We start from the raw sequence: 25,793 nt of genomic DNA on the forward strand, positions 1-25,793 counted from the left end.
CAATGATCGGATATAAAACAATTAACATCAAAGTCCACATTTAACCCGTCAGGACAAAGAACATGGGTCTCATGAATCCAATAAGATTCTTTCTTGCTCAATTGTCGGATAAAATTACCCCCCCTCCAATGACGATTAACCTTTTCAATTCCCCAAAAACGCAATCCTTTTGGATTTCTATGATGGAAATCCCTAAAATGGCGGGATACATTGTGTGTGGTTTTCCCTTGTTTGATGTTATTGACATGTTCGGCTAAACGTACATGTAGGGGTCTGGAGGTTCTACCTATGTATTGCAGGCCGCAATCACATTCCAACATATAGACAACACCTACGGTGTCACAAGTGATGAGCTGTTTAATATCATATTCTTTATCAGTGGCAGATGCCACAAAATTTTTCCTCTTTTTAATGTTCACTTTGGAATGTTTGCATGGAACACAACGTCCACAGGCATAGAAACCTCCCAGGAATTTGAACATTCTATTATCTGAAATGACCGGGGGATCGAGCACACTAGGTGCTAATCGATCCCTAAGAGTGGGAGCTTTCTTGTATACAAATTGGGGTTTTGCTGGTAATGCAGGTCCCAATATTTTGTCCTGTTTCAAGATAGACCAATTTTTTGAGATGATCCGTTCAAATTTTTTATGTTGGACATTATAGTCCAAGATCATTCTAAAATTGTGTTTATCATTGGGGGGAAGGCTGACATTAGCCACACGATCGGACACTAAAACAGTTCTATCTAATTGCTGAACCTGTCCAATTTCCCTCTCAAGGTGGTCTTGGTTGTACCCTTTTTGCACAAATCTATCAGCCAAAACACGAGATTGGTCAACAAAGTCAGACTCAGTGGTGCAATTACGGCGTAATCTAATAAATTGCCCTTTGGGGATATTACATAACCAAGATTTGTGATGGCAACTTCCCAATGGTATGTATGCATTCCGGTCTGTAGGTTTGAAATAATTGGTGAGTTTAAAATGGTCCGTATTTTTGACTATGGTCAAATCTAAAAAGACAATTTTTTCATAGTCAATGGTCCATGTGAGTGTAATATTTTTGTTGTTATTATTGAGACCACTGATGAAGGTATCCAATGAGGACCTCTCACCATTCCAAATGATGATGAGGTCATCGATATAACGACGGTAACAGACCAACTCAGGGGGGCGATGTTGGAAAATCGCCTCTTCCTCCCAGTGGGCCATAAAAATATTGGCCACACTGGGAGCAAAACGAGCGCCCATGGCAACTCCCCTTGTCTGCAGCAAATAGTCTCCATTATACCAGAAATAATTTCTGGATAAGCAGAAATCCAAACACCAATTAGACCCCCACTACCAGTATCCCCCACCAGGGGATTGGTGGAGACATCCACCACCTCCCATCCCTCCGAATATTGGAACTCCCAGAAAGAGAAAAGAAAGAGAGGAAGGAGAGGGGGCAGGCGCCTACAAAAAACCCAGACCATAGTTGGAGCAGGGATATATAACCTTAGTGGGGTTCCTCTGGATGAGGACGAATTGAAAGTCCTTGATAGAGGTCTCAAATTTGCCCCCACTAAGAATTTGAATAAGTTTCAAACGTACATTAGCCTGCAAAAGTACATCAGGACACTTAACATGAAAAAGTATTTCCTGTCTAAGCCCACTAGTACAGCGGCACCTATTGCTAATTCCTATCACTCAGGTTTGCGTAATAAGTCCACTTTTAACCCTCTTAATAAAGAGAATAAGTTTTTGGATGTTTTTAAGAACATGGTTGTAAATGACTTGGAAGCATTGAAGGTAAAAAAGGTATTGGATCCTCAATACATTAAAAGGGGTATTGAATCCTTGGCAAAAAGGAAAGACATCGTTATCCGCCCTGCGGACAAAGGGGGGGGTCTCGTTGTCCTCAGTAAAAACTATTATCAACTTGAAATGAGTAATCTTCTTTCTGATAGTGATACCTATAGGGTATTGTCTAAAGATCCTATGTTTGATTTCAAGGATGAACTTCATCATATCATTGAAGATGGGAGGGATCAAAAGATTCTTACTAAAAAAGAGGCGTTGTATCTCGATCCCTTGTTTTGTAGAACCCCTATTATTTATTTCTTGCCAAAGATCCACAAAAATAGTACCCATCCGCCTGGGAGGCCCATTGTCAATGGGATCGACTCGGTATCGGCCAGATTGGGCCAATATATAGATTCGTTTTTGCAACCTTTAGTGGTAAAAACCCCTGCTTTTCTGAAAGACACAAAGCATATTATCCAAATATTGGAATCTCTTGGTTGTTCCACTAATAGTATATTAGTCACTGCGGACGTCAGTTCGCTTTATACTATTATAGGACACAGTGACGCTATGGCGTCTGTTGAATGGGCCCTTTCCACATCAACACTATCAGGGAGACACCAAGAATTCCTTTTGGGCTGTTTGGATTTCTGCTTATCCAGAAATTATTTCTGGTATAATGGAGACTATTTGCTGCAGACAAGGGGAGTTGCCATGGGCGCTCGTTTTGCTCCCAGTGTGGCCAATATTTTTATGGCCCACTGGGAGGAAGAGGCGATTTTCCAACATCGCCCCCCTGAGTTGGTCTGTTACCGTCGTTATATCGATGACCTCATCATCATTTGGAATGGTGAGAGGTCCTCATTGGATACCTTCATCAGTGGTCTCAATAATAACAACAAAAATATTACACTCACATGGACCATTGACTATGAAAAAATTGTCTTTTTAGATTTGACCATAGTCAAAAATACGGACCATTTTAAACTCACCAATTATTTCAAACCTACAGACCGGAATGCATACATACCATTGGGAAGTTGCCATCACAAATCTTGGTTATGCAATATCCCCAAAGGGCAATTTATTAGATTACGCCGTAATTGCACCACTGAGTCTGACTTTGTTGACCAATCTCGTGTTTTGGCTGATAGATTTGTGCAAAAAGGGTACAACCAAGACCACCTTGAGAGGGAAATTGGACAGGTTCAGCAATTAGATAGAACTGTTTTAGTGTCCGATCGTGTGGCTAATGTCAGCCTTCCCCCCAATGATAAACACAATTTTAGAATGATCTTGGACTATAATGTCCAACATAAAAAATTTGAACGGATCATCTCAAAAAATTGGTCTATCTTGAAACAGGACAAAATATTGGGACCTGCATTACCAGCAAAACCCCAATTTGTATACAAGAAAGCTCCCACTCTTAGGGATCGATTAGCACCTAGTGTGCTCGATCCCCCGGTCATTTCAGATAATAGAATGTTCAAATTCCTGGGAGGTTTCTATGCCTGTGGACGTTGTGTTCCATGCAAACATTCCAAAGTGAACATTAAAAAGAGGAAAAATTTTGTGGCATCTGCCACTGATAAAGAATATGATATTAAACAGCTCATCACTTGTGACACCGTAGGTGTTGTCTATATGTTGGAATGTGATTGCGGCCTGCAATACATAGGTAGAACCTCCAGACCCCTACATGTACGTTTAGCCGAACATGTCAATAACATCAAACAAGGGAAAACCACACACAATGTATCCCGCCATTTTAGGGATTTCCATCATAGAAATCCAAAAGGATTGCGTTTTTGGGGAATTGAAAAGGTTAATCGTCATTGGAGGGGGGGTAATTTTATCCGACAATTGAGCAAGAAAGAATCTTATTGGATTCATGAGACCCATGTTCTTTGTCCTGACGGGTTAAATGTGGACTTTGATGTTAATTGTTTTATATCCGATCGTTGACATGCGTTTTCAGATACATATATTTTTTAAACAAAATATTTTTATAACATTGTCCATAATTAATATTTGTATTTACATTGTTTTAATGTGGACTTTGATGTCAATTGTTTTTATCCGATCGTTGACATGCGTTTTCAGATACATATATTTTTTAAACAAAATATTTTTATAACATTGTTCATAATTAATATTTGTATTTATATTGTTTTAATGTTATGTTTTTACTTGTCAGATGGTTGCAGCGGTTGACCTCATGTGTTGTACTGGTCTGCATGATTATGCAGCCCTGTTTTTTCATCTTCCATTTTTTCTAAATGGGACTTTGGTATATTTATATATATATATATTTATTTATTTATATATTTTTTCTTTGTCTTTGCTAAACATATGTATTCCGGGGCTTTTAAGTAATATTCACTCTCCCCTTGCATATTTCTGCTGACAGATTTGAATAGGTATGATCGCCGCAGTAAGTGATTTGCTTTCTGTTTTTTTGCGGTGCTTTTTGTCCTGCATGCTGATCCGTAGCCAGTGAGCTTTTTGTCCCACACACTGCCCTGTAGCTAGAGACCTTTTTGGTCCATATGCTGCATTGTAGCTACTTACTTTCCATAGCAACATACATGTATATAACTGGGTGCACGTTTCCTCTCCCCTACATCCGCTGAAGAAGTCCCGCCCTTGGGACGCAACGTTCGGTAGGGAAGTACGTGACGTCACCCGCTGCCATCTATCGGACCATGCTGTGTGCGTTTTTGTTTGCATTTGATTCCTAGCACTGGATATAGTGCTTTTTATGTAAGTGTATTTTCACTATTAAATGTTATATTGGTTATTGCGGAGAAACACTATGTTTTGTTTTTCTTACATCGGATTCCATGGCTGCTATCCATGCTGATATTACTTGAGATCTGCCATCCATGCTGATATTACCTGAGATGTATTCCTTTCCTGCTTGGATTATGCTGTTACATGCCTGGGATTGACCCTTATGGGAAAGCGATTTTTTATTATCAGTGAGGTGAGCGGCCATTGTTACTATTGGTGGAGGTCTCCTGCTAACCCACGCTATATCACCTGCATGCCTCATATTGTCAGTCACTTATAAGAGAATCACCTGGATGATCTTTATTTGGACTTTTCCTCTAGCGCTGCACTATCTACTTTACATCTCAGCCTTAGCCTGTAGGGTTGAATATTGAGTTGGCCCACCCTTTGCAGCTATAACAGCTATAAACTCTTCTGGGAAGGCTGTCTATAAGGTTTAGAAGTGTGTCTATGGGAATGTTTGACCATTCTACCAGAAGAGCATTTGTGAAGTTAGGCACTAATGTTTGACGGGAAGGTCTGGCTCGCAGTCACCACTCTAATTCATCCCAAAGGTGTTCAATCGGCCAGTCAAGTTCCTCCACCTCAAACTCGCTCATCCATGTCTTTATGTACCTTGCTTTGTGCACTAGTGCGCAGTCATGTTGGAATAAGAAGGGGCCATCCCCAAACTGTTCCCACAAAGTTGGGAGCTTGAAATTGTCCAAAATGTCTTGGTATGTTAATGGCTTAAGTGTTCCCTTTACTGGAACTAACGCGCCAAGCCCAACCCCTGAAAAACAACCCCACACCAAAATCCACCCCCACCAACTGATTTGGACCAGTGTACAAAGCAAGGACCTCGGCTGCATCATCAGTCTGTGCAAGTCAAATTTGACTCCATCTCTGAGTGTGGAGTAATTTGGACCCCATCTGGACATGTCCATAGCCAAGATTATTCTCACTCAGAAAAAAAAGTCATAAGTGGGGTCTTCTTTGCCTCCTTTCCTTACGGATGGCATTAATTTGTTTTGCATGAGAATTTTAGGTCTCATGTTGGCTTCCTTTGAAGCGTTCCCTTATGCACAACAAAACGCTAGACCTCTTTGTGGGGAGATCCTGGCTTAGTGGAATAGAGTTCTGGGGTTGCTGGAGCTTCCCATCCGCCTGTCTCACGCGATCAAGGTAGCACTAGTCTGGTAAATTGTTATCTCCTCATGTCCTTTCTTCCCCTCGTAAAAAAAATAAGAAAGAGATAAACCTGCACCATCAATTCAGTATAACACATAATAATCAATCTCAAATTTTTAAACTGTGTATAATGAAGAAGCGGCATGTTATCAAATATCCAGCAGGTGGCAGCCTTCTCTCTGTAAGCCAGTGTGAATGGATAACATTGCCTCTCAGTCCAAGGGATAGAAAGGTGCCATAGACCAGTGGTTCTTTACCTAAGTCCTCAAGTACCCCCAACAGGCCATGTTTTGGGAATTTCTCTTAGATAAAATAGCTGTCCAAAATATCAAGCCATTGACTCTTATTTAAAGCACCCGTGCAAGATAAAATAAAACCTGCAAACATAGCATGTTGGGGGTACTTGAGGACTAAGGTTGTGAACCCTGAGGAAGTCACGTGACCAGTGATGCAACGTGTTAAGTCGAGCCTTGTGAAGTCAGTTCCGGTGGTGTTTTACAGAAGTGCGCTGAGGAGGCGAGTGTGTCACTACTCCCATTGCTTTTTACTGCGGTTTTTACCCTTGATGTAAGCAGCTTCTTTTACTAAATAAATGTACTTTTCATTTGGCAATATTGCACTATGGCTGTTCTTTGTTTCCATTGAGCTCCATTTATACAAGCAGTGTCATTCCTTGAAGGGAGCGGTTTCCTCTATATATGGAATTACCCAAGATGTTTTGATGCCAAGTTTTGGACATAGTTCTTTGTCGTCGCCTGAAACCTGGATGCCTTTACAGATCCATCAGCAGGATTCCTTATCTGACTATCTGATGAGCCTTGTTTGATCCTTGGGTCATTGTTGGAGGTGAGCGACCAATTCATAAATTTAACAGTCGATGTTTGGATTGATGTTTTGTCAGTTTTTTCTTCTATCAAGTTATCTCTATAAGATTTTTACCTTTATATGGACTGATTCCTACCATTGGGCATTAGTTGGACTTTTATTCACATTTATTTATTTGTATGTTTGGATATTTATTCTTTGAGTATATTGCTTTATGCCACATTATTGAATAAGCGCATCATTCTCATCATTTTCTTTTACATAATGTATATAGTATCTGTGGTTCAAATTGTTTGACAGCTGTCATATGCACACATAACTAAAAAAAATATATATTTTTTGAAAACCTAAATATGTGTAGTAGGATCAGATGTCATTTCTCAGTTGCACATCAGAGGATCAAACTATTAGAAAATGTGATTTGCAGATACTTTCAGGTGACTGGATAATACATATGGAAAAAAATAAATAAAAAGAGTGGGTGCACCAGCCCTGTGGTGCTTCACCTAAGATATCATTTATTGTATAAAACATAAGTGGATATACTCATAAACCAAGCTCCATTAAAAACAAACATAAGACAGATACCGGCTTCAAGAATCACCTTGAACAGTACTCAAGGTAGGTGTAGATGACATCATAACAGAAGCAGAAGCCAATGTGTTTTGAGGGGTATACCCTCTTCCTCAGAGCTCTTTGACTGCCAATGGAGACCTGTTTAAATAGCATAGACAGGTAATGGACTCCACCCAGGAATCAAGTCCTGGAGAAAAAGTGTTGGAACTCCCACCCAAGATCCACTCCCCCACCAAAAAAAATAATAAATGGATACGCTCATATGCATAGTTACTTAACCACATGTTTTTTTTTAAGCAAGTTCTTTCTAACTCACGGCAGACCTCCGCAATGTCTCCTGGGAACAATGACAAAAGCTCCCAGGAGACATTGCGGCATTGAGGAAGTGACGGAATACCCGCACACTACCCGATGAATCCATATACAGGAAGCGGCCAGTAACAAAGGATTACTAAGGTTCGCCTGCCCCTGACAGTGACTCGAGCTGGGCATCGCCGCTTAGTGAAGGATTGGCTCGGGCATTCTTGCTGTGAAAAAAGTGCAGGGACTCCGTTCCCATGCGTTCCCGCAGGACTTGAGCCCTGACTCCACCCCATGACAAGGGAAAGGGCTGGGCTGTAATATTCCTTCAGGCACCTAGGCAAGTAGCGCATTAAAATGCTTTAGCTGCAGGGTGCCATGTAGGTCCAGGGCTCTGGTCAATCCTTCTGTGGAACCTTCCTCTCCTAACCCCTAAAGTGGTAGGTCAACTGGGAGGGAGAAAATCTGTGTGGGGTGTGGTTCCTAACATTCACCCTTGGCTGGCTGGGGGTATTTCAACCTGCTGTGATAAATTAGGGCTTCAGTCCTATGTGGGAGACACAGTGTGCATGCAAGTACCATTTTAATGGTACGTGTGTGGGAACCAGCTGCTCCTACATACCCTTCCTCATTGCTTCAATCCCATTGCCTACAGTCACTGATCGCAGAATGGTTAACCTTTTCTGCTCCACAGTAAAGTTCATGAGTATCCGTATTGTATATCCCTCACTACACATTGCCAATCATAGGCTCAAAAGGGAATGGTGTTAGTAAGCCTTGCCCGCTCATGCTCAGCTAACGTTTTAGGGGGGGAATCGGTAACACCCCTCCACAGCGTCAAAATTCTGCTAGCCCTGACCACTGTCCCTAATAGGCCTCCCTAGCTACTTCTGATTCCCCCCTCTTTATCTAGAGAGGAGTTCTCAGCCACAACATCTGACTTTGTGGGATGACTTTCAGATGAATGAATGAGTAACTTGTATAGCGCTACAATGAGTAACTTGTATAACGCAAACTAAATCGCCTCAAGGCACTTTTGCAGCCAGTGTCTTCAGAAGAGATGGGTCTTAGGCTTCTTCCTGAAGGCCAGATGTTTTTTTCCCAAACAGATGTCTGCGGGTAGAGCGTTCCATAGCCGGGGTCCTTGGACTGCAAATCTTTGTTTGCCTTTTGGTTCGTAGCGGGTCTTGGGAATGTGGAGGAGGTTCTGGTTAGTTGACCAGAGGGGCGACTTGGGGTGTAGTGCTTTTTTTCCCCGCACAGGTATTGCAGGGCTTTTCCTTGTGTACATTCGTGAGTGAGGCAAAAGGTCTTAAATGTAACCTGATCCTTCACGGCTAGCCAATAGAGCAGTGATATGCAATTAGCGGACCTCCAGCTGTTGCAGAACTACAAGTCCCATGAGGCATAGCAAGACTGACAGCCACAAGCATGGCACCCAGAGGCAGAGGCATGATGGGACTTGTAGTTTTGCAACAGCTGGAGATCCGCTAATTGCATATCCCTGCAATAGAGGGTCCTCAGGGACTGGGTGATTGATTCCTTTGGACCATAAGCAGGCCTCCTCATCCTCCCCCTCCAAGAGTCTATCTGTTTTATCTCTGCTTCTGCACTTCTTGGAGAGAAGTGCCCAATCAAATTCTGATCATTCAGTATAGGAGAAGACGCAATCCGCTGACATCTTTTCCAAGTGTAAGAATCCTGAACATGGCACAGCACCCTGGATCAATTTTAAGAAACAGCTGGAGCTTATGCCTGGTGACTTTGTGCTAATGTGTTGATTGATGAAAATATAAACTCCAAATTATACAGGATAATCCCCTTCTTTATCAAACTCTTCCCTTGACCTACTTGTTAGGTGGGCCTCAGTGTTTGTTTGCGGTTTTGCCCACCCATCAGTTGGACATCCCATGGTCTAAGACCCCATACACACTATTAGATTGCATACAATGTTTTGGTAAATCTGAAGACAATCAGACAGGCCCTTGCACTACAATTTAAACTCTAAGGCTAGGTTCACACCTATGCGAATTGAGTGCGGTTTAAACCGCATCTAATTCGCAGGACATTTCAAAATACATTGTTTTCAATGAGGCTGGTTCACATATGTGCGATGCATTCGCACTGCGTATTGCCTCCAAACCGCATGCGGTTTTTATGTCTTGCGGTGCGGCTCAGGTGCGAATTCAGTCCCATTATCTTCTATGGGTACGCATCTAATTCGCACATGTGTTCAGTTCTCTGCAGGAGTTTCTCTCATTCAGCTCAATACAATTCTCCCCCACTCTCCTCTCACCCGGAAGTTCTCCCAGGTCTCCAAATTCGCACCTGATCTGCAGCTAAACCGCAGTTGATCTGCAGAACACCCTCTAGAGAAATCTGCAACGACAACGCAGCTCAAAAAAGCAACGCACTAGTGTGATTCCGGCCTTAAGGTTTGACATCATATAGTATGGTTTTGGCAAATCTGAAGACAAAAATCTGCAGAAAATCTAATAGTGTGTATGGGGGTCTTAGACTCCGACTCGGTCTCCTATAATGTAATTTAGGATTTTCATACTTGTGTTCTATAATGTACTCCAAGAAAAGTTTTAAAAGTCCCTCCCCTCTGTTCTTATGATTCACTCCTTATTGTTTGCTGGGTCAGGGAGGTATTATATCAGGGATGTCCTTCCAGTTTGGGAGATTGGACACTGGAAAACCAAAGGGCAGCTGCATAACCAATTATCTAAAATTCTGATCCTGTATCTAAAATCCAATTTTCAAATATATATTTGGCTTTATATTGATGTGAATTCTAGAATTCAGTTCCTTTCCATAAGTTTAACTTTCACTGGCTTAAACAGCAGTGGTCATATTCACCCTGTCACATTTTCCATAACCAGAATCAAGCTGTAAGTGCAGAACTGTGTGTTCTTGATGCTGGCAGCACTTTTAAGGGATGTTGGCACTAAGGGTTGTGTTCATTCCAAACTAACATTTGGGTTGAAATTAAAGCGGAGCTTCACTCTAAAGTGAAACTTCCACTCATCGGATTCCCCCCCCCCCCCCTCTGGTGCCACAATTGCCACCTTTCGGGGGGAGGGGCTACAGGATACCCGTTTTTGACTTGTATCCTTTCGCACTTCCGGGAGTCTGACCGCGGCCGTGATGGGGCTCCCTTCTCCTCCTCCCCTGGCCGCCGGACTAATGGGAGAGAGGAGCGGGGCCTCGCGCATGCTTCACGCCGGGAACCCTAATGCCAACATCGAGGGACAGCAGGACAGGTAAGTGTCCATTTATTAAAAGCCAGTAGCTACTGGTTTTAATTTTTTTTTTCTTCTCCCGGACCTCCTCTTTAAAGTTTGTAATGTGAAAAGAGGGGGAGACAGGGGTTAAGGGTATTACTCTTACTGTAGTACTAGCCATGCACCAGCGGCTTCATGGATGACGACGGATGATTTTTACCTGCTGTTCACTCCAGGTCCCAGGATATCAGGCATTCATACATGTGAGAGTTGAATACTTTCTTTTAATCTTTTGGAATAAAGTATTTTAAACGGTACTGCGCAATGAGGCTTTTTCTATTGTATCTATCCACATGAGAATTATCCACTATAGCCAACCACTGGTCCAGAGGATATATACAGGGGTTGCCCCACACACGCATTTGACCTAACTAGCGATAGTTGGTCCAATCCCAAGGGTGAGTGCACATCCATTAGTTGGGCACCCTCTTTAAGCACTTAAGGAGCACGGAATCTTTCATCCATATTTCAAATCACATCACTGTGTATGAGATCTCCAATACTGTTCCAACAGCACAAGCACTTTTTCACTGGGGACTTTTCCAGCCATTGTTTTATAGTGTCTCATTTAATACTTTGTTGTATGTAGCATTTAGCGGGGTTTATCACTTTTACCATTATTTGTTTATATAAACTTACACTGCAGCTGCTCCAGCCATGCAATTATTTATTTTATTCATGGTATCAAAACTTTTATGAAGTTATTTTTCAAGTATCTGATTCACCATCTTTTGGTGCTTTGGTCCATTTATATTTTATCAAAGTTTTGATACCCAAAGGAGAAGATTATGACAGGAAGTTGTATAATACTGAAGAGGTCACACAGCTGAGATTTTAGCAGATGGGAACCAGGGCTGAGAACTCAAGTTCAGAGATCTCACCACTGGTCATCATGGAGGACATGAGAGACCTTAGGTAATTTAAAGTCATTGTAAAGCTTTGCATTGAATTGCAAAGAGCAGCCCTCGTACCTCCTCTTCTCGGGTCCAATGCCATCAATCCTAGCTCCTCCCAGTGCCCCCATAGAAAGCTGCGGGGGCACCTGTGTGGGTTCGCTGCAGGAATAGTTTGTTGCTGATGGTGGTATTGACTTGGAGTCAGAACCTTGACACAAGGCTACCCTACTGAACGTGAAACACATGTGGGGGGTTCAATACATATTGGCTCTCCCATAACACCAGTATTTGGTGAAAGTATATCTAAAGCCAAAAGGGTTCCCCCCCCCCCCCATAAAAAAAGTATGGATTTATTTAAACCCTGGTCAAGTTTGCTTTTTGCTATCTGTGTCCAATTGGGTAGGCTTTTATTGATGTCCTGTATTTACAACAGGATGTGAATCAGAATGGGTGCACCAAACACATGCATTTTTTCAGCTAAGACACAGACAATAATGCTAACTGGACAGGTTCCAGTCCCTTAACAATTAAAAAAAAATATATATTGTTTTTTATGAACCCTTTTAGGATACTTCCAACTGTACAGTATATTAAATATGGAAGGCGAGTTGAAATAACAGACACAAAGCAAAAGAGTGTTAGTTGTTTAATTTGATACAAATGTACATTACGATTCTTTTTACATAGAACACCCACCACCGAGGTCTCAAGGACCACAGTATAAGCAGAGTATGGCATTTTTAGCTTCAAAACAAAAACTTGCTAGTTGGAATTTACAGATAGGCAACTTTAGAACCAGCAGCAAAATGGAAAAAGGATGAATGATGAAAAATGCCCAACCTGTCAGTAGGTTGGGAGGTGTTCTAGCTGCAGATAGGATTGGAGAAGAGATTTACAGACAATGCCTAACAATTTATTTATACAATTTTACCGCACTAAAGACTATTCAGCTGTATCACCACTAGGTGTCTAAGGCCAGTATCACACAGAACTGGATGCAGACGAGCATACAATCTGTATAATTGGGGCACAGTTTCACCCAAAGCTGGAGTGCTCAACCAGGGAGCCCTAAAAAAAAAAGAAATGTGAATCGCTGGCTATAGTGGCAAACATTCCACAAGTTGCAATGTGCCACCTTCAAACCATTGAGGTCTTTTATTTTTAACCTGTCCTTAGGGAGGAGGTTGGGTACTATTAGAAATACACACCAAGCTTCTCATTTAGGGCTACATGTAACAGTGGTCATTGAAGTGCTATATTTATATAGTGTGAAGAATAGCACTACATATTAGCTACACATACTCTAAGGACTTTATAGGGAATGTGTCGTAAAGCAAAATACCAGTTTGAGAAAGCATAGATAGAAACTGCCATTCTCCAATTACTTGGCATAATTTAAAGAGAAATGGTGGAGTTAACATTGCTAGCTTGTTTTAAAAAAATTCCAGGCATCTGTATTTTATACAGTTGCATGCTTTCAGACTCTGTACAGTATACACCATACCTGGCTAATGCCCCTAGAAGCTGAAAATCACTATATCCATAGACACCACCAATACAATGATCTCCACTTGTGGCTGGTCTGATGCATTGTGAGAACAGGAGGATGGCCGACATAGCAATTTTTAAAGGGAATTTTCTGATTGAATGGGGTGGAGTGATGATGTCACGCTCTTCAATTCGTCCAATCAGAAAATGCTCTGCATTCATTCAGAAAATGCAAAGCATTCTCTGAATGGCAGCCATGACAAACAGGTGATCACCTGTGTTTACAATGCAGGAGAACAGCCACGCAGCGTGGGACCTGGAAGCAAGTAGAGATCACAGAAGTAGTGGTGTCTTGTTCAGGGACTTTCAGCTTCCAGGGTCATCAGCCAAGCATGGTATACACATAAATTCACTGGTCCAAGCTGTGTATACCATTACCAATGCCTGGAATTATTCTTTAAAATAAGCCATTGTTTAGCTTCTGGCATTACTACCCGAGTCACTGTCCTGAAACTGGTGTGCAGTCACGAACGTTTGAAATCCTGTCTCACATATTTGTTCCAGGTCAGATTACATACACAGAGCTTGAACTATTAAAACAAGACAGTAAAGGTAGCTCCCATGTTTTCATTCTCAGTTTCTTTTCAATGAACTTGGGCAACAAAACTATTACAACTTTAGGAGGTAGGTAACAGTATGAGCTGTCAGCACATACCTTTTGCTTCAGGTTTAGTCCATTCAGCACCGTCTATAGGTCATCTGATTTGTCTCCATAACAGTATAGATTAAGCACACCTCCTTCTAACCTATAATGCAAGGTCTAGTGCCTGAGCACTAATGAGTAGGCCTAGTCATTGTAATGCAAGTGTTTTGGGCATGCTTTGAGAAAATCTATTTTTATAGCTACTTTGCACCAAGGCAGCTCTGCAAAGACAAAACATTAAGTAAAATGTATATTCTGAGGCTACAGCTATAAATACATAGCTTCAAATAATTTCAATGACCCTACAGGCACATGTGTCATCAGATATATGCATATGCTGCCCAAGAAGTACAACTTAAACCTGAGGCTTCTCAAAGAGATATTTCACTGCTGCTTGACAGATTCACTTTGTTACAGGAATACATGTAGTTTTGCATTTAATTAAAAGGCAAACAGCAGTGTATAAAGTGCAGTAACTTGAAGTAACCATCTTGGATGCAATTGGTTAGTGCACAATGCACTAGTTTATTGACGGAGCTGGATACTTCTTAGTATCTTGCAAAATCACAATCAAGGCATGTCGCAGATCTATGGAGCATCCCTCTCTGCAAGGTCAGGGAGCACAAAGAAAAGTTCAGTGCAAAGAATGGAGGAGAGCTCAGGAAGACTAAAGACTTGTGACATTTACTGCACACATGTAGTAAACACAGGACTAAGTCATTTTATTTAAAATTCACTAAAAGGAGAAACTCCTTGCTAATATTGCCATTGCAGGCTAGACCCAACGGCGCTGTGCTACTTTGTGGAATATAAGCATTTTGCTTGCAGAATGTTCTTTTCCAGCATTCTCAGTGTTTAGGCCATATAAAGTAGAATTCCAAATCATACAAATGCTAATAAAGCTTAAACCTACTTCCAACCCCATTCTAAGACTATTCTTTGTACCCTGAAGGAAGAAATGCCTATACTTACCTATTCTGAAGCCCTCTGCTCCAGTCAGGATTGAGTCCCAGCATCCGCTTCAGTGTAGAGGAGGGACAGCGGAGAACGGATGCCCCACAGTAAGCCTTTAGGTGGTGTCATTACCCAGGTTATGCAGCCATTGTTCCTGCCTCTCCTCTACACTGAAGCTGGCGCTGTGGCTGTGGCTTGATCATGTGACCAGAGCGGGTTCTGAATATTTAAGTATACACATCTTTTCTTTTACAGCATAGATTGAATGGACTTAGAATGGGGGTGGGAGTAGATTTAAGTTTAGCTGGAATTCCACTTTAGGCAGCAGCCTGCTTTTAAAATGAGCTTTAAGTGGTTACAGACCAAATACTTAAACAGTCTTCTACATTAAGCACCTTACCAGCCCAATAACAAAAAGAGATGTTTATAATATATTATATATATGTGTACATACATATATATACATAGTTTCCAGTGTAAGTCTAGGTTGGCCACATTCGTTTATTCACAAACACCCTTTCACACACAGCAATGTAGCACAGGGACTGGCTGACACCAAGTAGGATGGTAATGTGTCAAAGTGTTCAGTTTGCGCTGCCCCATAGCATGCAGCAGATTACACTTGATAATTACATCCACTCTAAGCTATGGGGTACATGAACACAGCTGTGAATGACAGGCGCCTTATTTATCATGTTGCTCTGAGATGTACAGTCTATCACAGTCCCCCTAGCCAACAAAAAAACAAAAAAGCAGTAGGCCAGGCAGAGATGAAATCCCTGCAAATAGCTTAGTCATAGCCCTGAAATCTGCACAATATATTACTTTGTATATCTGAATATAATTCAGTGTATGTGTTGTGAGCTGCAGATCGGCCATTTTTTTTATTTACAAATAATTGAAGCACTATGATACATCCTGCAGTGCAAAGGGGTAAATACGGCAATAACAACAGTTTTCTGAATATGCATAAATTATCTCATGATGGATTCCGTCCTTAATTACGCCATAGAAATGTTTTTTTTTTGTAGATGTAACATCTAGCTACCGTTGGGAGCAAAAGTATCATGTACACATCACCCTTACCATCCATGGACCAGATATCATTGTGCTTTATAATCCAGTGAGCTCAAAACCCATGGATCCATTATGTAAACATTATATAGTAAAACACATTTGGCTGAGCTCATATGCTATGAGCCTTTATGCTTCTCTCCCATAGATAACAATCACAAGAAGTGTGACTGACCCTCCTACCACAAGACAATTCCTACAACCACACACGTTTTAAAAGTAACTATATATGGTTTATACACACATATGTACATGTGTGCAGTGTTTTGGAAATGAATACGCTCTACAAGTCAAGAAAGTAAAAAGGCAGGGCATGTCTACATTATGTTGCTGATGAGGGGGACTGAAGATTTAACATTTGGTTGCCTGAAGTGCAACTCTCACGTTGGTTGCCAGGAGTGTAGACGCCTCAGTCTCATCCAAGGTTATGGAGAGTCCTCGGTGTCTTATGGAAGTCTTGGCAGCTACGACATTACAAAAGAAAATGTGCCCTCTAGTGAAGGACACAAGATGTTCAGTCCACACAAAGGTCACTGCTTCTTCTCCCGGGTGGTGATAGTGACCAGCTGTTTGGCAGCCTTGGCAATGTCGTAAGCGCACTGGATGACCTGCTGTGTCAGAAGCTGGTAGTCCACAGAGGCCCCAGGCTCTGGCGGCACAGTCTTGCGGCATTCACTTTGCAGCCGGTAAGCGCTGGCGTTGAGCAATTTCAAGGAAGACCGTACCGTCTCCAGTGCTGGCTTCTAACAAAGGAAAAAAACATAAAAATCAGTCAAACTATTGCCAAGCACACAATATATTGGAACTAATCGATTAATGCAATAACTTTTGACTTCTACAGTAAGTTATGCCAGAGCTTAAGACATATAGACGAACAATCTTTAGCAATTTGAGGAAGCGTTGAAGTTTTGCCCAATCTAAGCAGCCTGGCATTAATAGGAATTGCCCCCAAAAATGTGATAAGATCTGTTCCGTTTGGATAGACGCATGGGGATCAGATGTTGGCCCTCTTTTGCTGCCTTGATGCAACCATGATCACTTCTGATAGAGTTGCATTTTACAGTGCATTCACAGCTCTTCACTTTTTCCACATTTTGTTATGTTACAGCCTTATTCCAAAATGTATTAAATACATTTTCCTCAAAATTCTACAAAAAATACCCCGTAATGACGATGTGAAAGAAGTTTGTTTGAAATCCATCCAAATTGAATAAAAATAAAATACAAAAAAAATCACATCACATGCCATGACACCCCATTTCCACTGATCATCCTTGAGATGTTTCTACAACTTGACTGGAGTTCACCAGTGGTAAATTCAGTTGACAGGACATGATTTGGAAAGGCACACACCTGTCTATATAAGGTCCCACAGTTAACAGTGCATATCCAAGCACAAACCAGGCCATGAAGTCCAAAGAATTGTCTGTAGACCTCTGAGAGGGGATCGTATTGAGTCACAGACCTGGGGAAGGGTACAGAACATTTTCTGCAGCATTGAAGGTCCCAATGAGCACAGTGGCCTCCATCATCCTGGAACAGAAGAAGGTTGGAATCACCAGAACTCTACCTAGAGCGGACCACCTGGCCAAACTGAGCGATCAGGGGAGAAGAGCCTTAAGTCAGGGAGGTGACCAAGAACCCGATGGCCACTCCGACAGAGCTCCAGCGTTTCTCTGTAAACAGGAGAACCTTCTCTTTGTAGCACACCACCAATCAGGCCTGTACAGTAGATTGGCCAGATGCCAGCCACCCCTCAATAAAAAAAAAGGCACGACAGCCCGCCAGGCGTTTGCCAAAAGGCACCTGAAGGACTCTCAGACCATGAGAAACTAAATTCTCTGGTCTGGTGTAACAAAGATTAAAGTGGATGAAAACCCTGACATATACCCAGTGAAGTGAACAGCCTCAGATGATACACAGAGATGACAAATCTCCCTACATAAGTTTTACATGTATATCTGCCATCTTCAGCTTTATCTACTGTTTAGAAAGTGCACATTGTGTTAGAATTTTCACTTCCTCATCCTGCAATTGGATTACAGTGGGAGACAACTCATTGAAAAAAAAGGCACACACCCGCCTCCAGATAGGCAGACACTTTCAGAGTTGCCTTGTGAGTAAAGCAACTTTCTGCTAATTTGTAGCACCCAACCGACACAAAATTCAGGCTGCTTTTATCTCCTGTGTCGGAGAACTTGTCAGAAGTTATGATAACAGAAAAACAGAGCAGGATTATGCCACACACCTTAGTGCTTTGAAGAGAAAAAGAAAACATTACAAATCGATGTGCCCAGCTCAAATTTCATGAATTGGGTTTACATCAACTTTTTGGCCTGAATGGCCAAACTCATGTCTGGAAGAAACCAGGCGCCGCGCATCACCTGACCAATACCATCTCTACAGTGAATCATGGTGGTAGCAGCATTATGCTGTGGGGATGTTTTTCAGCGGCAGGAACTGGGAGACTAGTCAGAATCGAGGGAAAGAGCAATGTAGCAATGTACAGAGACATCCTTGATGAAAACCTGCTCAACAGCGCTCTAGACGTCAGACTGGGGCAAAGGTTCATCTTCCAACAGGATGACCCTAAGCACACAGCCAAGATAACCAAGGAGAGGCTACGGGCCAGCTCTGTGAATGTTCTTGAGTGGCCCAGTCAGAGCCCAGACTTGAACCCGATTGAATATCTTTGGAGACATCTGAATTGGCTGTGCACCAACGCTCCCCATCCAACCTGATGGAGCTTGAGAGGTCCTGCAAACTAGAATGGGAGAAACTGCCCAAAAATAGGTGTGTCAAGCTTGTAGCATCATACTCAAAAAAACTTGGGGCTTTAATTAGTGCCAAAGGTGCTTCAACAAAGTATTGAGCAAAGGCTGGGAATACTTATGTACATGTAATTTTTTTTTTTTATTCATTTTTAATACATTTGCATAGATTTCAAAACAAATTTCTTTTACGTGGTCATTATGGGGTATTGTTTGTAGAATTTGGAGAAAAATTATGAATTTAATCAATTCTAAAATAAGGCTGTAACATAAAATGTGGAAGTGAAGCGCTATAAATATATTTTATGGATTCAGTGTATGTTTAAGGTTCCTCTCCCTTCACACGCTCTCCCTTTCTTCCTTCCTCTGCACTCTCCCTTCATCTTCCTCTCTTCCCACGTGTCCCTTTTGAATCTGTTCCCAATTCCTTCAGGTGCCTGGAAAAACTTTATGAGGCATCCTTCCCAATGTTTTTTTTAATTGGTATGTGGTTTACCTTCTTGAGGAAGATGTATTTATTGCCTTCACTACTTTCTATGTATCCACTGAATTGAAGTCTGAATAATCACTGGATGACTTATGCTTTTCTTGGACTATAATAGTGACAGCATAACCTCTGTATCGAGTAGATGCTGGAACGCCATGTATGCCGTGTACCATCTTTTGTTACAGATTTTTTTCAATAAAACCTTTAGGGCCAGTTCACACCAGATGCAGTTTTGTGCTCTTTTTTCTGCACTAAAATTGCATGCACAGTGTTTTTCATGTATTCAAATGGCTCTAGTTCACACCATGCAGTCAGTTTCTGGTGCAGAAACTGACTGCACGGTGTGAACTAGAACCATCGGAATACATGAAAAACACTCTGCATGCATTTTGTGTAGAAAAAGCAAACGGAACTGCATCTAGTGTGAACTGGCCCTAAAGGTTTCATTGAAAAAAATCTGTAACAAAAGATAGTACACTCTCCAGTCAGACACTTGCAGACTGACTTGCCTTAATATCTTTTCTCCTAGATAGACTGAGAAGGTTGAATGTCTATGTGCTCATGTTGACACATTGGTCAAGGATGCTCTTATCTAAAGGAAACAATTTAGCTGTACATTTCCAAATCAGATGACAACTGCTGCCCAGAGGACTGTAATACCCTACAGTATAGACTTCTGACATGCCATCTGATCCTGCCAATCTAGAAAAGACTTGACAACAACCATCTGGTATCTAGGAGTTTGCCAAGATAGCTTTCAACTAGAAATGTAGAAATTACCTTTGGGAATAGTGATGCCATTTCTGTTACTGCTGAGTGAATCTTTTCAGAACAAGGAACAAAACTGGAAGAAAGAAAAACATCAGCTATGGATATAGGGCATCAATTAAATTGAAACAAAACTTAGTTGCACTATATACTTCTCTATCCTAAGAGCTTTTTTCTGAAATTATTCAGACCGATATAAGTCTTAACACCCAAAACCAGAGACTGCCATATTGCAGAAGGTAATACACTGCTCAAAAAAATTAAAGGAACACTTTGAAAACACATCAGATCTCAATGGGGAAAAATATCATACTGGATATCGATACTGATATGGACTGGGTAATGTGTTAGGAACGAAAGGATGCCACATCTTTTGATGACTTATAACTTTATTTAAATGTGTTTCTGGATATTTTTGTTGTTATTCTGTCTCCCACTTAAAATAAACCTAGCATTAACATTATAGACTGATTTGTCAGTGGGCAAACCTACAAAATCAGCAGGGGATCACATACTTTTTCCATTATTATAACTAACCAGATCAATATCCCAGGAGTTTAACTTGATTATATTCTGTTTCTTACATTTTTTCAAGGAGTGTATAAAAAAAAAAAAAAAGCAGCTCAATTGACTGAAATCTGTTTGAAAAAGGAAAGTTCCAATTGGTTCCTGTGGGCTACTATACTTTGTACATCACTTTTTGTTTTCATTTTTCCTAATAATGGAGATCCTCATCAAGATAAACTGGTACCAAATCACCATAGTCACATCTCCAGGTATATAAGAGAAGATATAAATGTTGGCAATCTGTTCAGAGCCCCAATGTCATGTCTAGATGTTTCCAACACTCACCTGTCATGCTTGAACTCCTGTGCAGCTCTGAGGAGCTCCTGAATGTTTTTGGTTACTTGTTCAGTCCTCAGGATTACATCCTCCGTACTGGGCAATGTTGAGTCCAATTCTACCTCCACGTCCTCAGAATCTGCATGGAAATCCTCATCTCGAGACAAATCCAGGAACCTTCGTCCTTCCATACTGGAAGCATGAACAGAATGCACAAAGATACAAATATTAGAACTACAGAAAGACAATAATTCTCGCTTTATAGCGGACAGCATTCTCTGCATAGAAAATGTTCAGATATTGGTTATAAACCACCCAAAAGAGCCAAAATGCAACCAATGCCAAGGATGAACATTTAAAAAGTGACTAGAAAATGATGCCCACAAATAATTTGCCTATATATGTAAACTTTGATCCAGCCTTGCTAGAATAATTTTAAGGTCCTGTATTGAGGAGCTTTGAGCTGTTGAACTCCTTCTAAACCGGCTTCATGGTGCTCTGTAGTCGCATAAGGAGAGAGGCAGTTATTACATGAACAAAAGCCCATCAATGCAGGGCTCTAAGAGAGAATAAAAGTACCAAAAAAAAAAAAGAGGAAAAAAGAAAAAACATAATAAAATCACTAGAATCAATGCTCTGTTCAAGAAATTGTTGTGAATTGTAAGCAATGAACTACAGAAGCCACAACATTGAAACAAACATGCTGCATAATTACTGTAAAAGTTCAAATGATACCATTCATTCCACTTCTAATGACACAAAAATGATGTTTCTTTTACAAAGCAGCATTGTTTATTATAATCTTAAAGTGGTAGTAAACGACGGCTTCAGGGTAGGGGGATACGGAAGTGAGATGGAAACACACCAATAGATGAAATGGATAAGAAAGATGTTAAAGGTATAAATGTATAAGTGTATTTTATGTGATTGTGATGAAAGGATTTTCTATTTAATAAGATTTCATAAGAATTTTTTTTGAGTAAGTTAACAAATAAGATGTGAAATGTATATGTGGAAAGGAAAAAAAAAAAATCAATAGAGAGATAAAAAAAAAAAAAAAAAAAAAAAAAAGTGTTAGTAAAATCTATACTACCACTTGTGTCTACAGGTAAGCCTATAATACGGATTACCTGTAGGTACTGTGAATATCTTTTAAATTTGCACAGTTTAGGAGATATTCAGAGTGCATTCAGCCAATGACATAATCGGTGTCTTACCGTGCCGGACCTTCAGAGCCCAATGCCGAAAATGGCAGCTCCCATGCGCATCCATGGGAGTGATATTATCGTGGCTCTGGCCAATCACATAGTCGGAGCTTGTGAACTCGGAAGACATGGGAACATGTCAGCGCTCTCAGCAGTGACACTGGAGGGCTTTGTTCCAAGGTTAGCATTTCATAATATGCTAGTATGATTATGCCATTGCTTTGTAGGGTTTTTTTTTTTTTTAATTTACAACCACTTTAAATAATAAGAATATAGCCATTTTTACAATGTGCCTGGCTTAAATTGGTTATTTACATACCAGAACAGTCTGGCTACCTGGGCTTCTGTAATGGAGTAGCATTAGCTACATGCAATAAGTGGCGCCGTATTCCAGCAGCAGTACTAGTGACTTCCCCTCAGCTGCCAGATATAGAGAGTATGTTGTAGTGCATCTCTGTCATTTAGGAGAAGACTGGCATTTTTATCAATAAATGCAAGGCTTTCTTTAACTGGAGGCAGAGACATGGGTGGATGACCCCATAATCTCCACCTTACCCAGTCAGAGGAGACCTTGTATTCACTGAAAAAATACATGGCGGAGATGAGCCAAGACTGTTTCTCTTAAAATCTGGCAGTAGAAGGAAAGTTGTACTCCTGATGAAATACGGCACTGCTTGCTGTATGTAGACCCAAATTTTTGAAAGTGAAAGAAAACCCACAATTCTTATTAAAAGGAACAAAAAGAAATTACAACAAAAAGTTGAACTACTAATGGTAAACACATTTGTATTTTTTAATTGCAATAATGCTTTAACGGACATCATATGCAGAGCAAATGTCATCTCTGATCTCCTACAAATGAATGACAATTACAATATAGCAGTAAAAATGTTGTTACATCTGAATTTTTCCAAACACTGCAGATGCTGCTCTTGCAAGTGTCAATCTACACAGGAGCAACTACAGCTTCTCGTGATACAAAATAAATTTGCTGACAAATGCAACCAGGGAACTGTGCGGGAAGGAGGATGATCGGAGAGTACCACACACTCCCTTAGGCTCCATGCACACTGAAGCTGATAAACTGTAGTTTATTGGCGTTATGGCTTTTTTTTTTTTAAAGCCCATAAACTGAACTCTATGTTAGCCTATGTGCCCATGCACACCTGAGCTTTTTGTTGTGTTAATGAGCTTTGGAGTTTATTGTCTTTTTTCTGAACGCCCGAAATTTGCATTCAAAGTGCCGTTTTTTGGTGGGAAAAAACACTAAAATGCAAAACGCCAAAAACGCTTAAAAAACGTTTTTTTATCCATTAAAAAAAAAAGTAAAAAAAAAAAAGCTACACTGAAAAACGCTGATTAAAGCTGTTGCAAAAACGCTAAAAAACGTTGAAAGGCTCCCTGCAAAGCTACTGGCGTTTTTTTTATAGCTTTTTTTTAGCTTTAGTGTGCATGGAGCCTAAATATTATGGTTATTTTTTTAAGGTGTTGGCCACAATTGATTAACTAGAAAACGTGTGCCCTTTCATAATGGATTAGTTTATACTGAAAAGAAAATGGTATTAATTGGTCAAGTGTAAAATCTATCTTGTAGGGGACAATGATTGTAGTGGAGAGAGAGTGGGAGCCCACTGTGGGAAAGTCATAGGGAAGAGCGTGAGACCAGAGCAATGTTGTGGAGTGGAGGGAACGGACCAAATTTCTTACAATCTTATTATAGGTTTCCCAATAGAAAAAAATGGACATACAGTAAAGATCTGGGATACATCTGCCAAAGTACACAAATTAAAAATCAATTAGTAACAAGTTATAAAATATCAAAATATAACAACCAATGATCATCCTACACCCCCTGAAACCCTCCCACCAGCTCACTCTCTATGCAGGAGCGATTGAAAAGACAGAACCGAACAAATTTCAATGCATCTATAGCTAGCTTTAGTAGGAACTATTCAGGGACTGGGAGATGAACAGAGAGGAGGCAGACAGGGAAATATTCATGGATTAGGGCGGGAGTTCATTGATGAACTGCCACTTCTTCCTGTCATAGAACATAGTGTGGACAGTGGAAAGGGAGTAGCCGCTCCAGGTGGGAACCCAGATGAATATCCCTGGTTGCAGACAACTCAGGTGCAGGCAATACACTTAGCAAAGCAGGAACAAAAATTGTCTCTGGACAGCCGCACTTTGAACAAGTTGTAGCCTTTATTAAAAAAAAAAAAAGGACAGCACTACAAGTCACAGCAACATAAAATAAAACCCGACCCTGACGCGTTTCGCACTAAAACTAGTGCTTAGTTGACTAAGCACTAGTTTCAGTGCGAAACGTATCAGCAATCGGGTTTTATTTTAGGTTGCTGTGACTTGTAGTGCTGTCCTTTTTTTTAATAAAGGCTACAACTTGTTCAGAGTGCGGCTGTCCAGAAACAAGTTTTGTTCCTGCATAGTGTGGACAGTGGTTGGAGAGATACTAAAATGTGGACAGTTGATGGAAAGAAGCCAAGGGAAGCAAAATGTGGGAAGTAGAGGGACAGCACTGTGAGCATAATGTGCACGTTGCGGGATGAGATGCTAGGGAATGCAGATGCTAGGGAATAGACAGTGGAGGAGAGCTGGTAGAATAGCAGGGGGAGAATTGCCCAAGAATATAGTGTAGCTAGTAGAAAAGCAATAAAGACAGTAGGGGGAGAGCTGCCAGAGAAAATACTATGGATAGTATAGAGAAAGCCATCAAAAAATATAATTTGGACAATGGCAACCACCCTATAAAATCACCTCCGCGTAGCAGATTGATCCACTGTCCAAATGTTACAGCATACTGCTTGTGCAGAAATACTAGTGGGGGGATTTTAACCAGTGCAAAAGTGCCAATTATTACTTTAATTGTAATCCTTATACAGCATAAGATGCTCAGAAAGGTGGTGCCTTTAGGCAAGTACTTACCCGCTACTAGTTTCTGTAGTCTGGGTATTGTCATAGTCACTGTCTGCTCCACTGCCATGCCGATCTGCCTTGGCAGGCTGTAGAAAAGAAAACATGTTAATTACTCCCTTCCTCACTATCCATGCACAAGACCATTTCCCAAATTTCATGTTTCTTATGTACATAATCCTGATTTACAACCACTTTAATAAAATCACTGTATGCATTATATACAGATGGTCTACAGACAGACAGCACACAGGAACAGAGCTTAGGCTATTAGTCACAGGCTGCATGTGTCTAACTCTGGAGTTTAGTAATTTTAATGTACAATCTACACCAGTTTTTGAATCTCAGAAACAATGGTTTGTTTGAAAAAATATATATTAGGTTTTTTGGTTTACCTTTCCAAATCCTTTTCTTGAAGTACTTTTACAGGACACAGAGTGCTTCATATTCATTACTGCTTAGGTTCTGCTGCCACCTTCAGGTGAATGGACACAGGCCAATAAAATAAAAAAAGGGGGGGGGCAAGAAATCCCCACCCGGGCATAAACTCTTTCCAGTTGTAGCAAGCAATGAGGAACAGACAGGTAAACCAAAAATCTTGATTTTGTACATCACAGGACACAAAAGACTTCATATTCATGACTTTTTGGGATACTGAATACTGACCATGAGGTGTGAGCAACACAGCACCAAGGCCACCACGCCCAAAACCTATAAACAGAATGTTGGTAAACTCCACTACAAAGGCAGCCTTCAAAACCCGTGCACATCTACTTGGTATAACTTAATGTAGGAAGAGAAGACCCTTGAGAGCTCAGAACTGTGAGCATAAATATTCTCCAGAGGGATAGCTACCCTGGACCTGTAGAGCACCCTGCCAGTGCAGTCACTGAATACACAGTACCCTGGAGATCGCTGTCCCCGCTCTTGAC

The 25,793-nt window shown here is 41.0% G+C and overlaps 1 protein-coding gene across 2 annotated transcripts in view; it reads right to left on the minus strand.

Moving 5' to 3' along the window:
- Positions 1–12,270: 12,270 nt before the first annotated feature.
- GIT1 (GIT ArfGAP 1) overlaps positions 12,271–25,793 on the minus strand; it is a 203,758-nt gene continuing 190,235 nt past the window's right edge. For both annotated transcript variants that reach the window (XM_040338559.1, XM_040338558.1), the window contains 4 exons: positions 24,874–24,950; positions 20,735–20,917; positions 19,895–19,958; positions 12,271–16,599 (listed from right to left, as the gene is read on the minus strand). In XM_040338559.1, the coding sequence (XP_040194493.1) occupies positions 16,387–16,599; positions 19,895–19,958; positions 20,735–20,917; positions 24,874–24,950 (537 nt within the window). In that variant the 3' untranslated portion in view covers positions 12,271–16,386. The remainder of the gene's footprint in view (positions 16,600–19,894; positions 19,959–20,734; positions 20,918–24,873; positions 24,951–25,793) is intronic.

The sequence above is a fragment of the Rana temporaria genome, chromosome 2, assembly GCF_905171775.1.
Source record: "Rana temporaria chromosome 2, aRanTem1.1, whole genome shotgun sequence".
Lineage (NCBI taxonomy): Eukaryota > Metazoa > Chordata > Amphibia > Anura > Ranidae > Rana > Rana temporaria.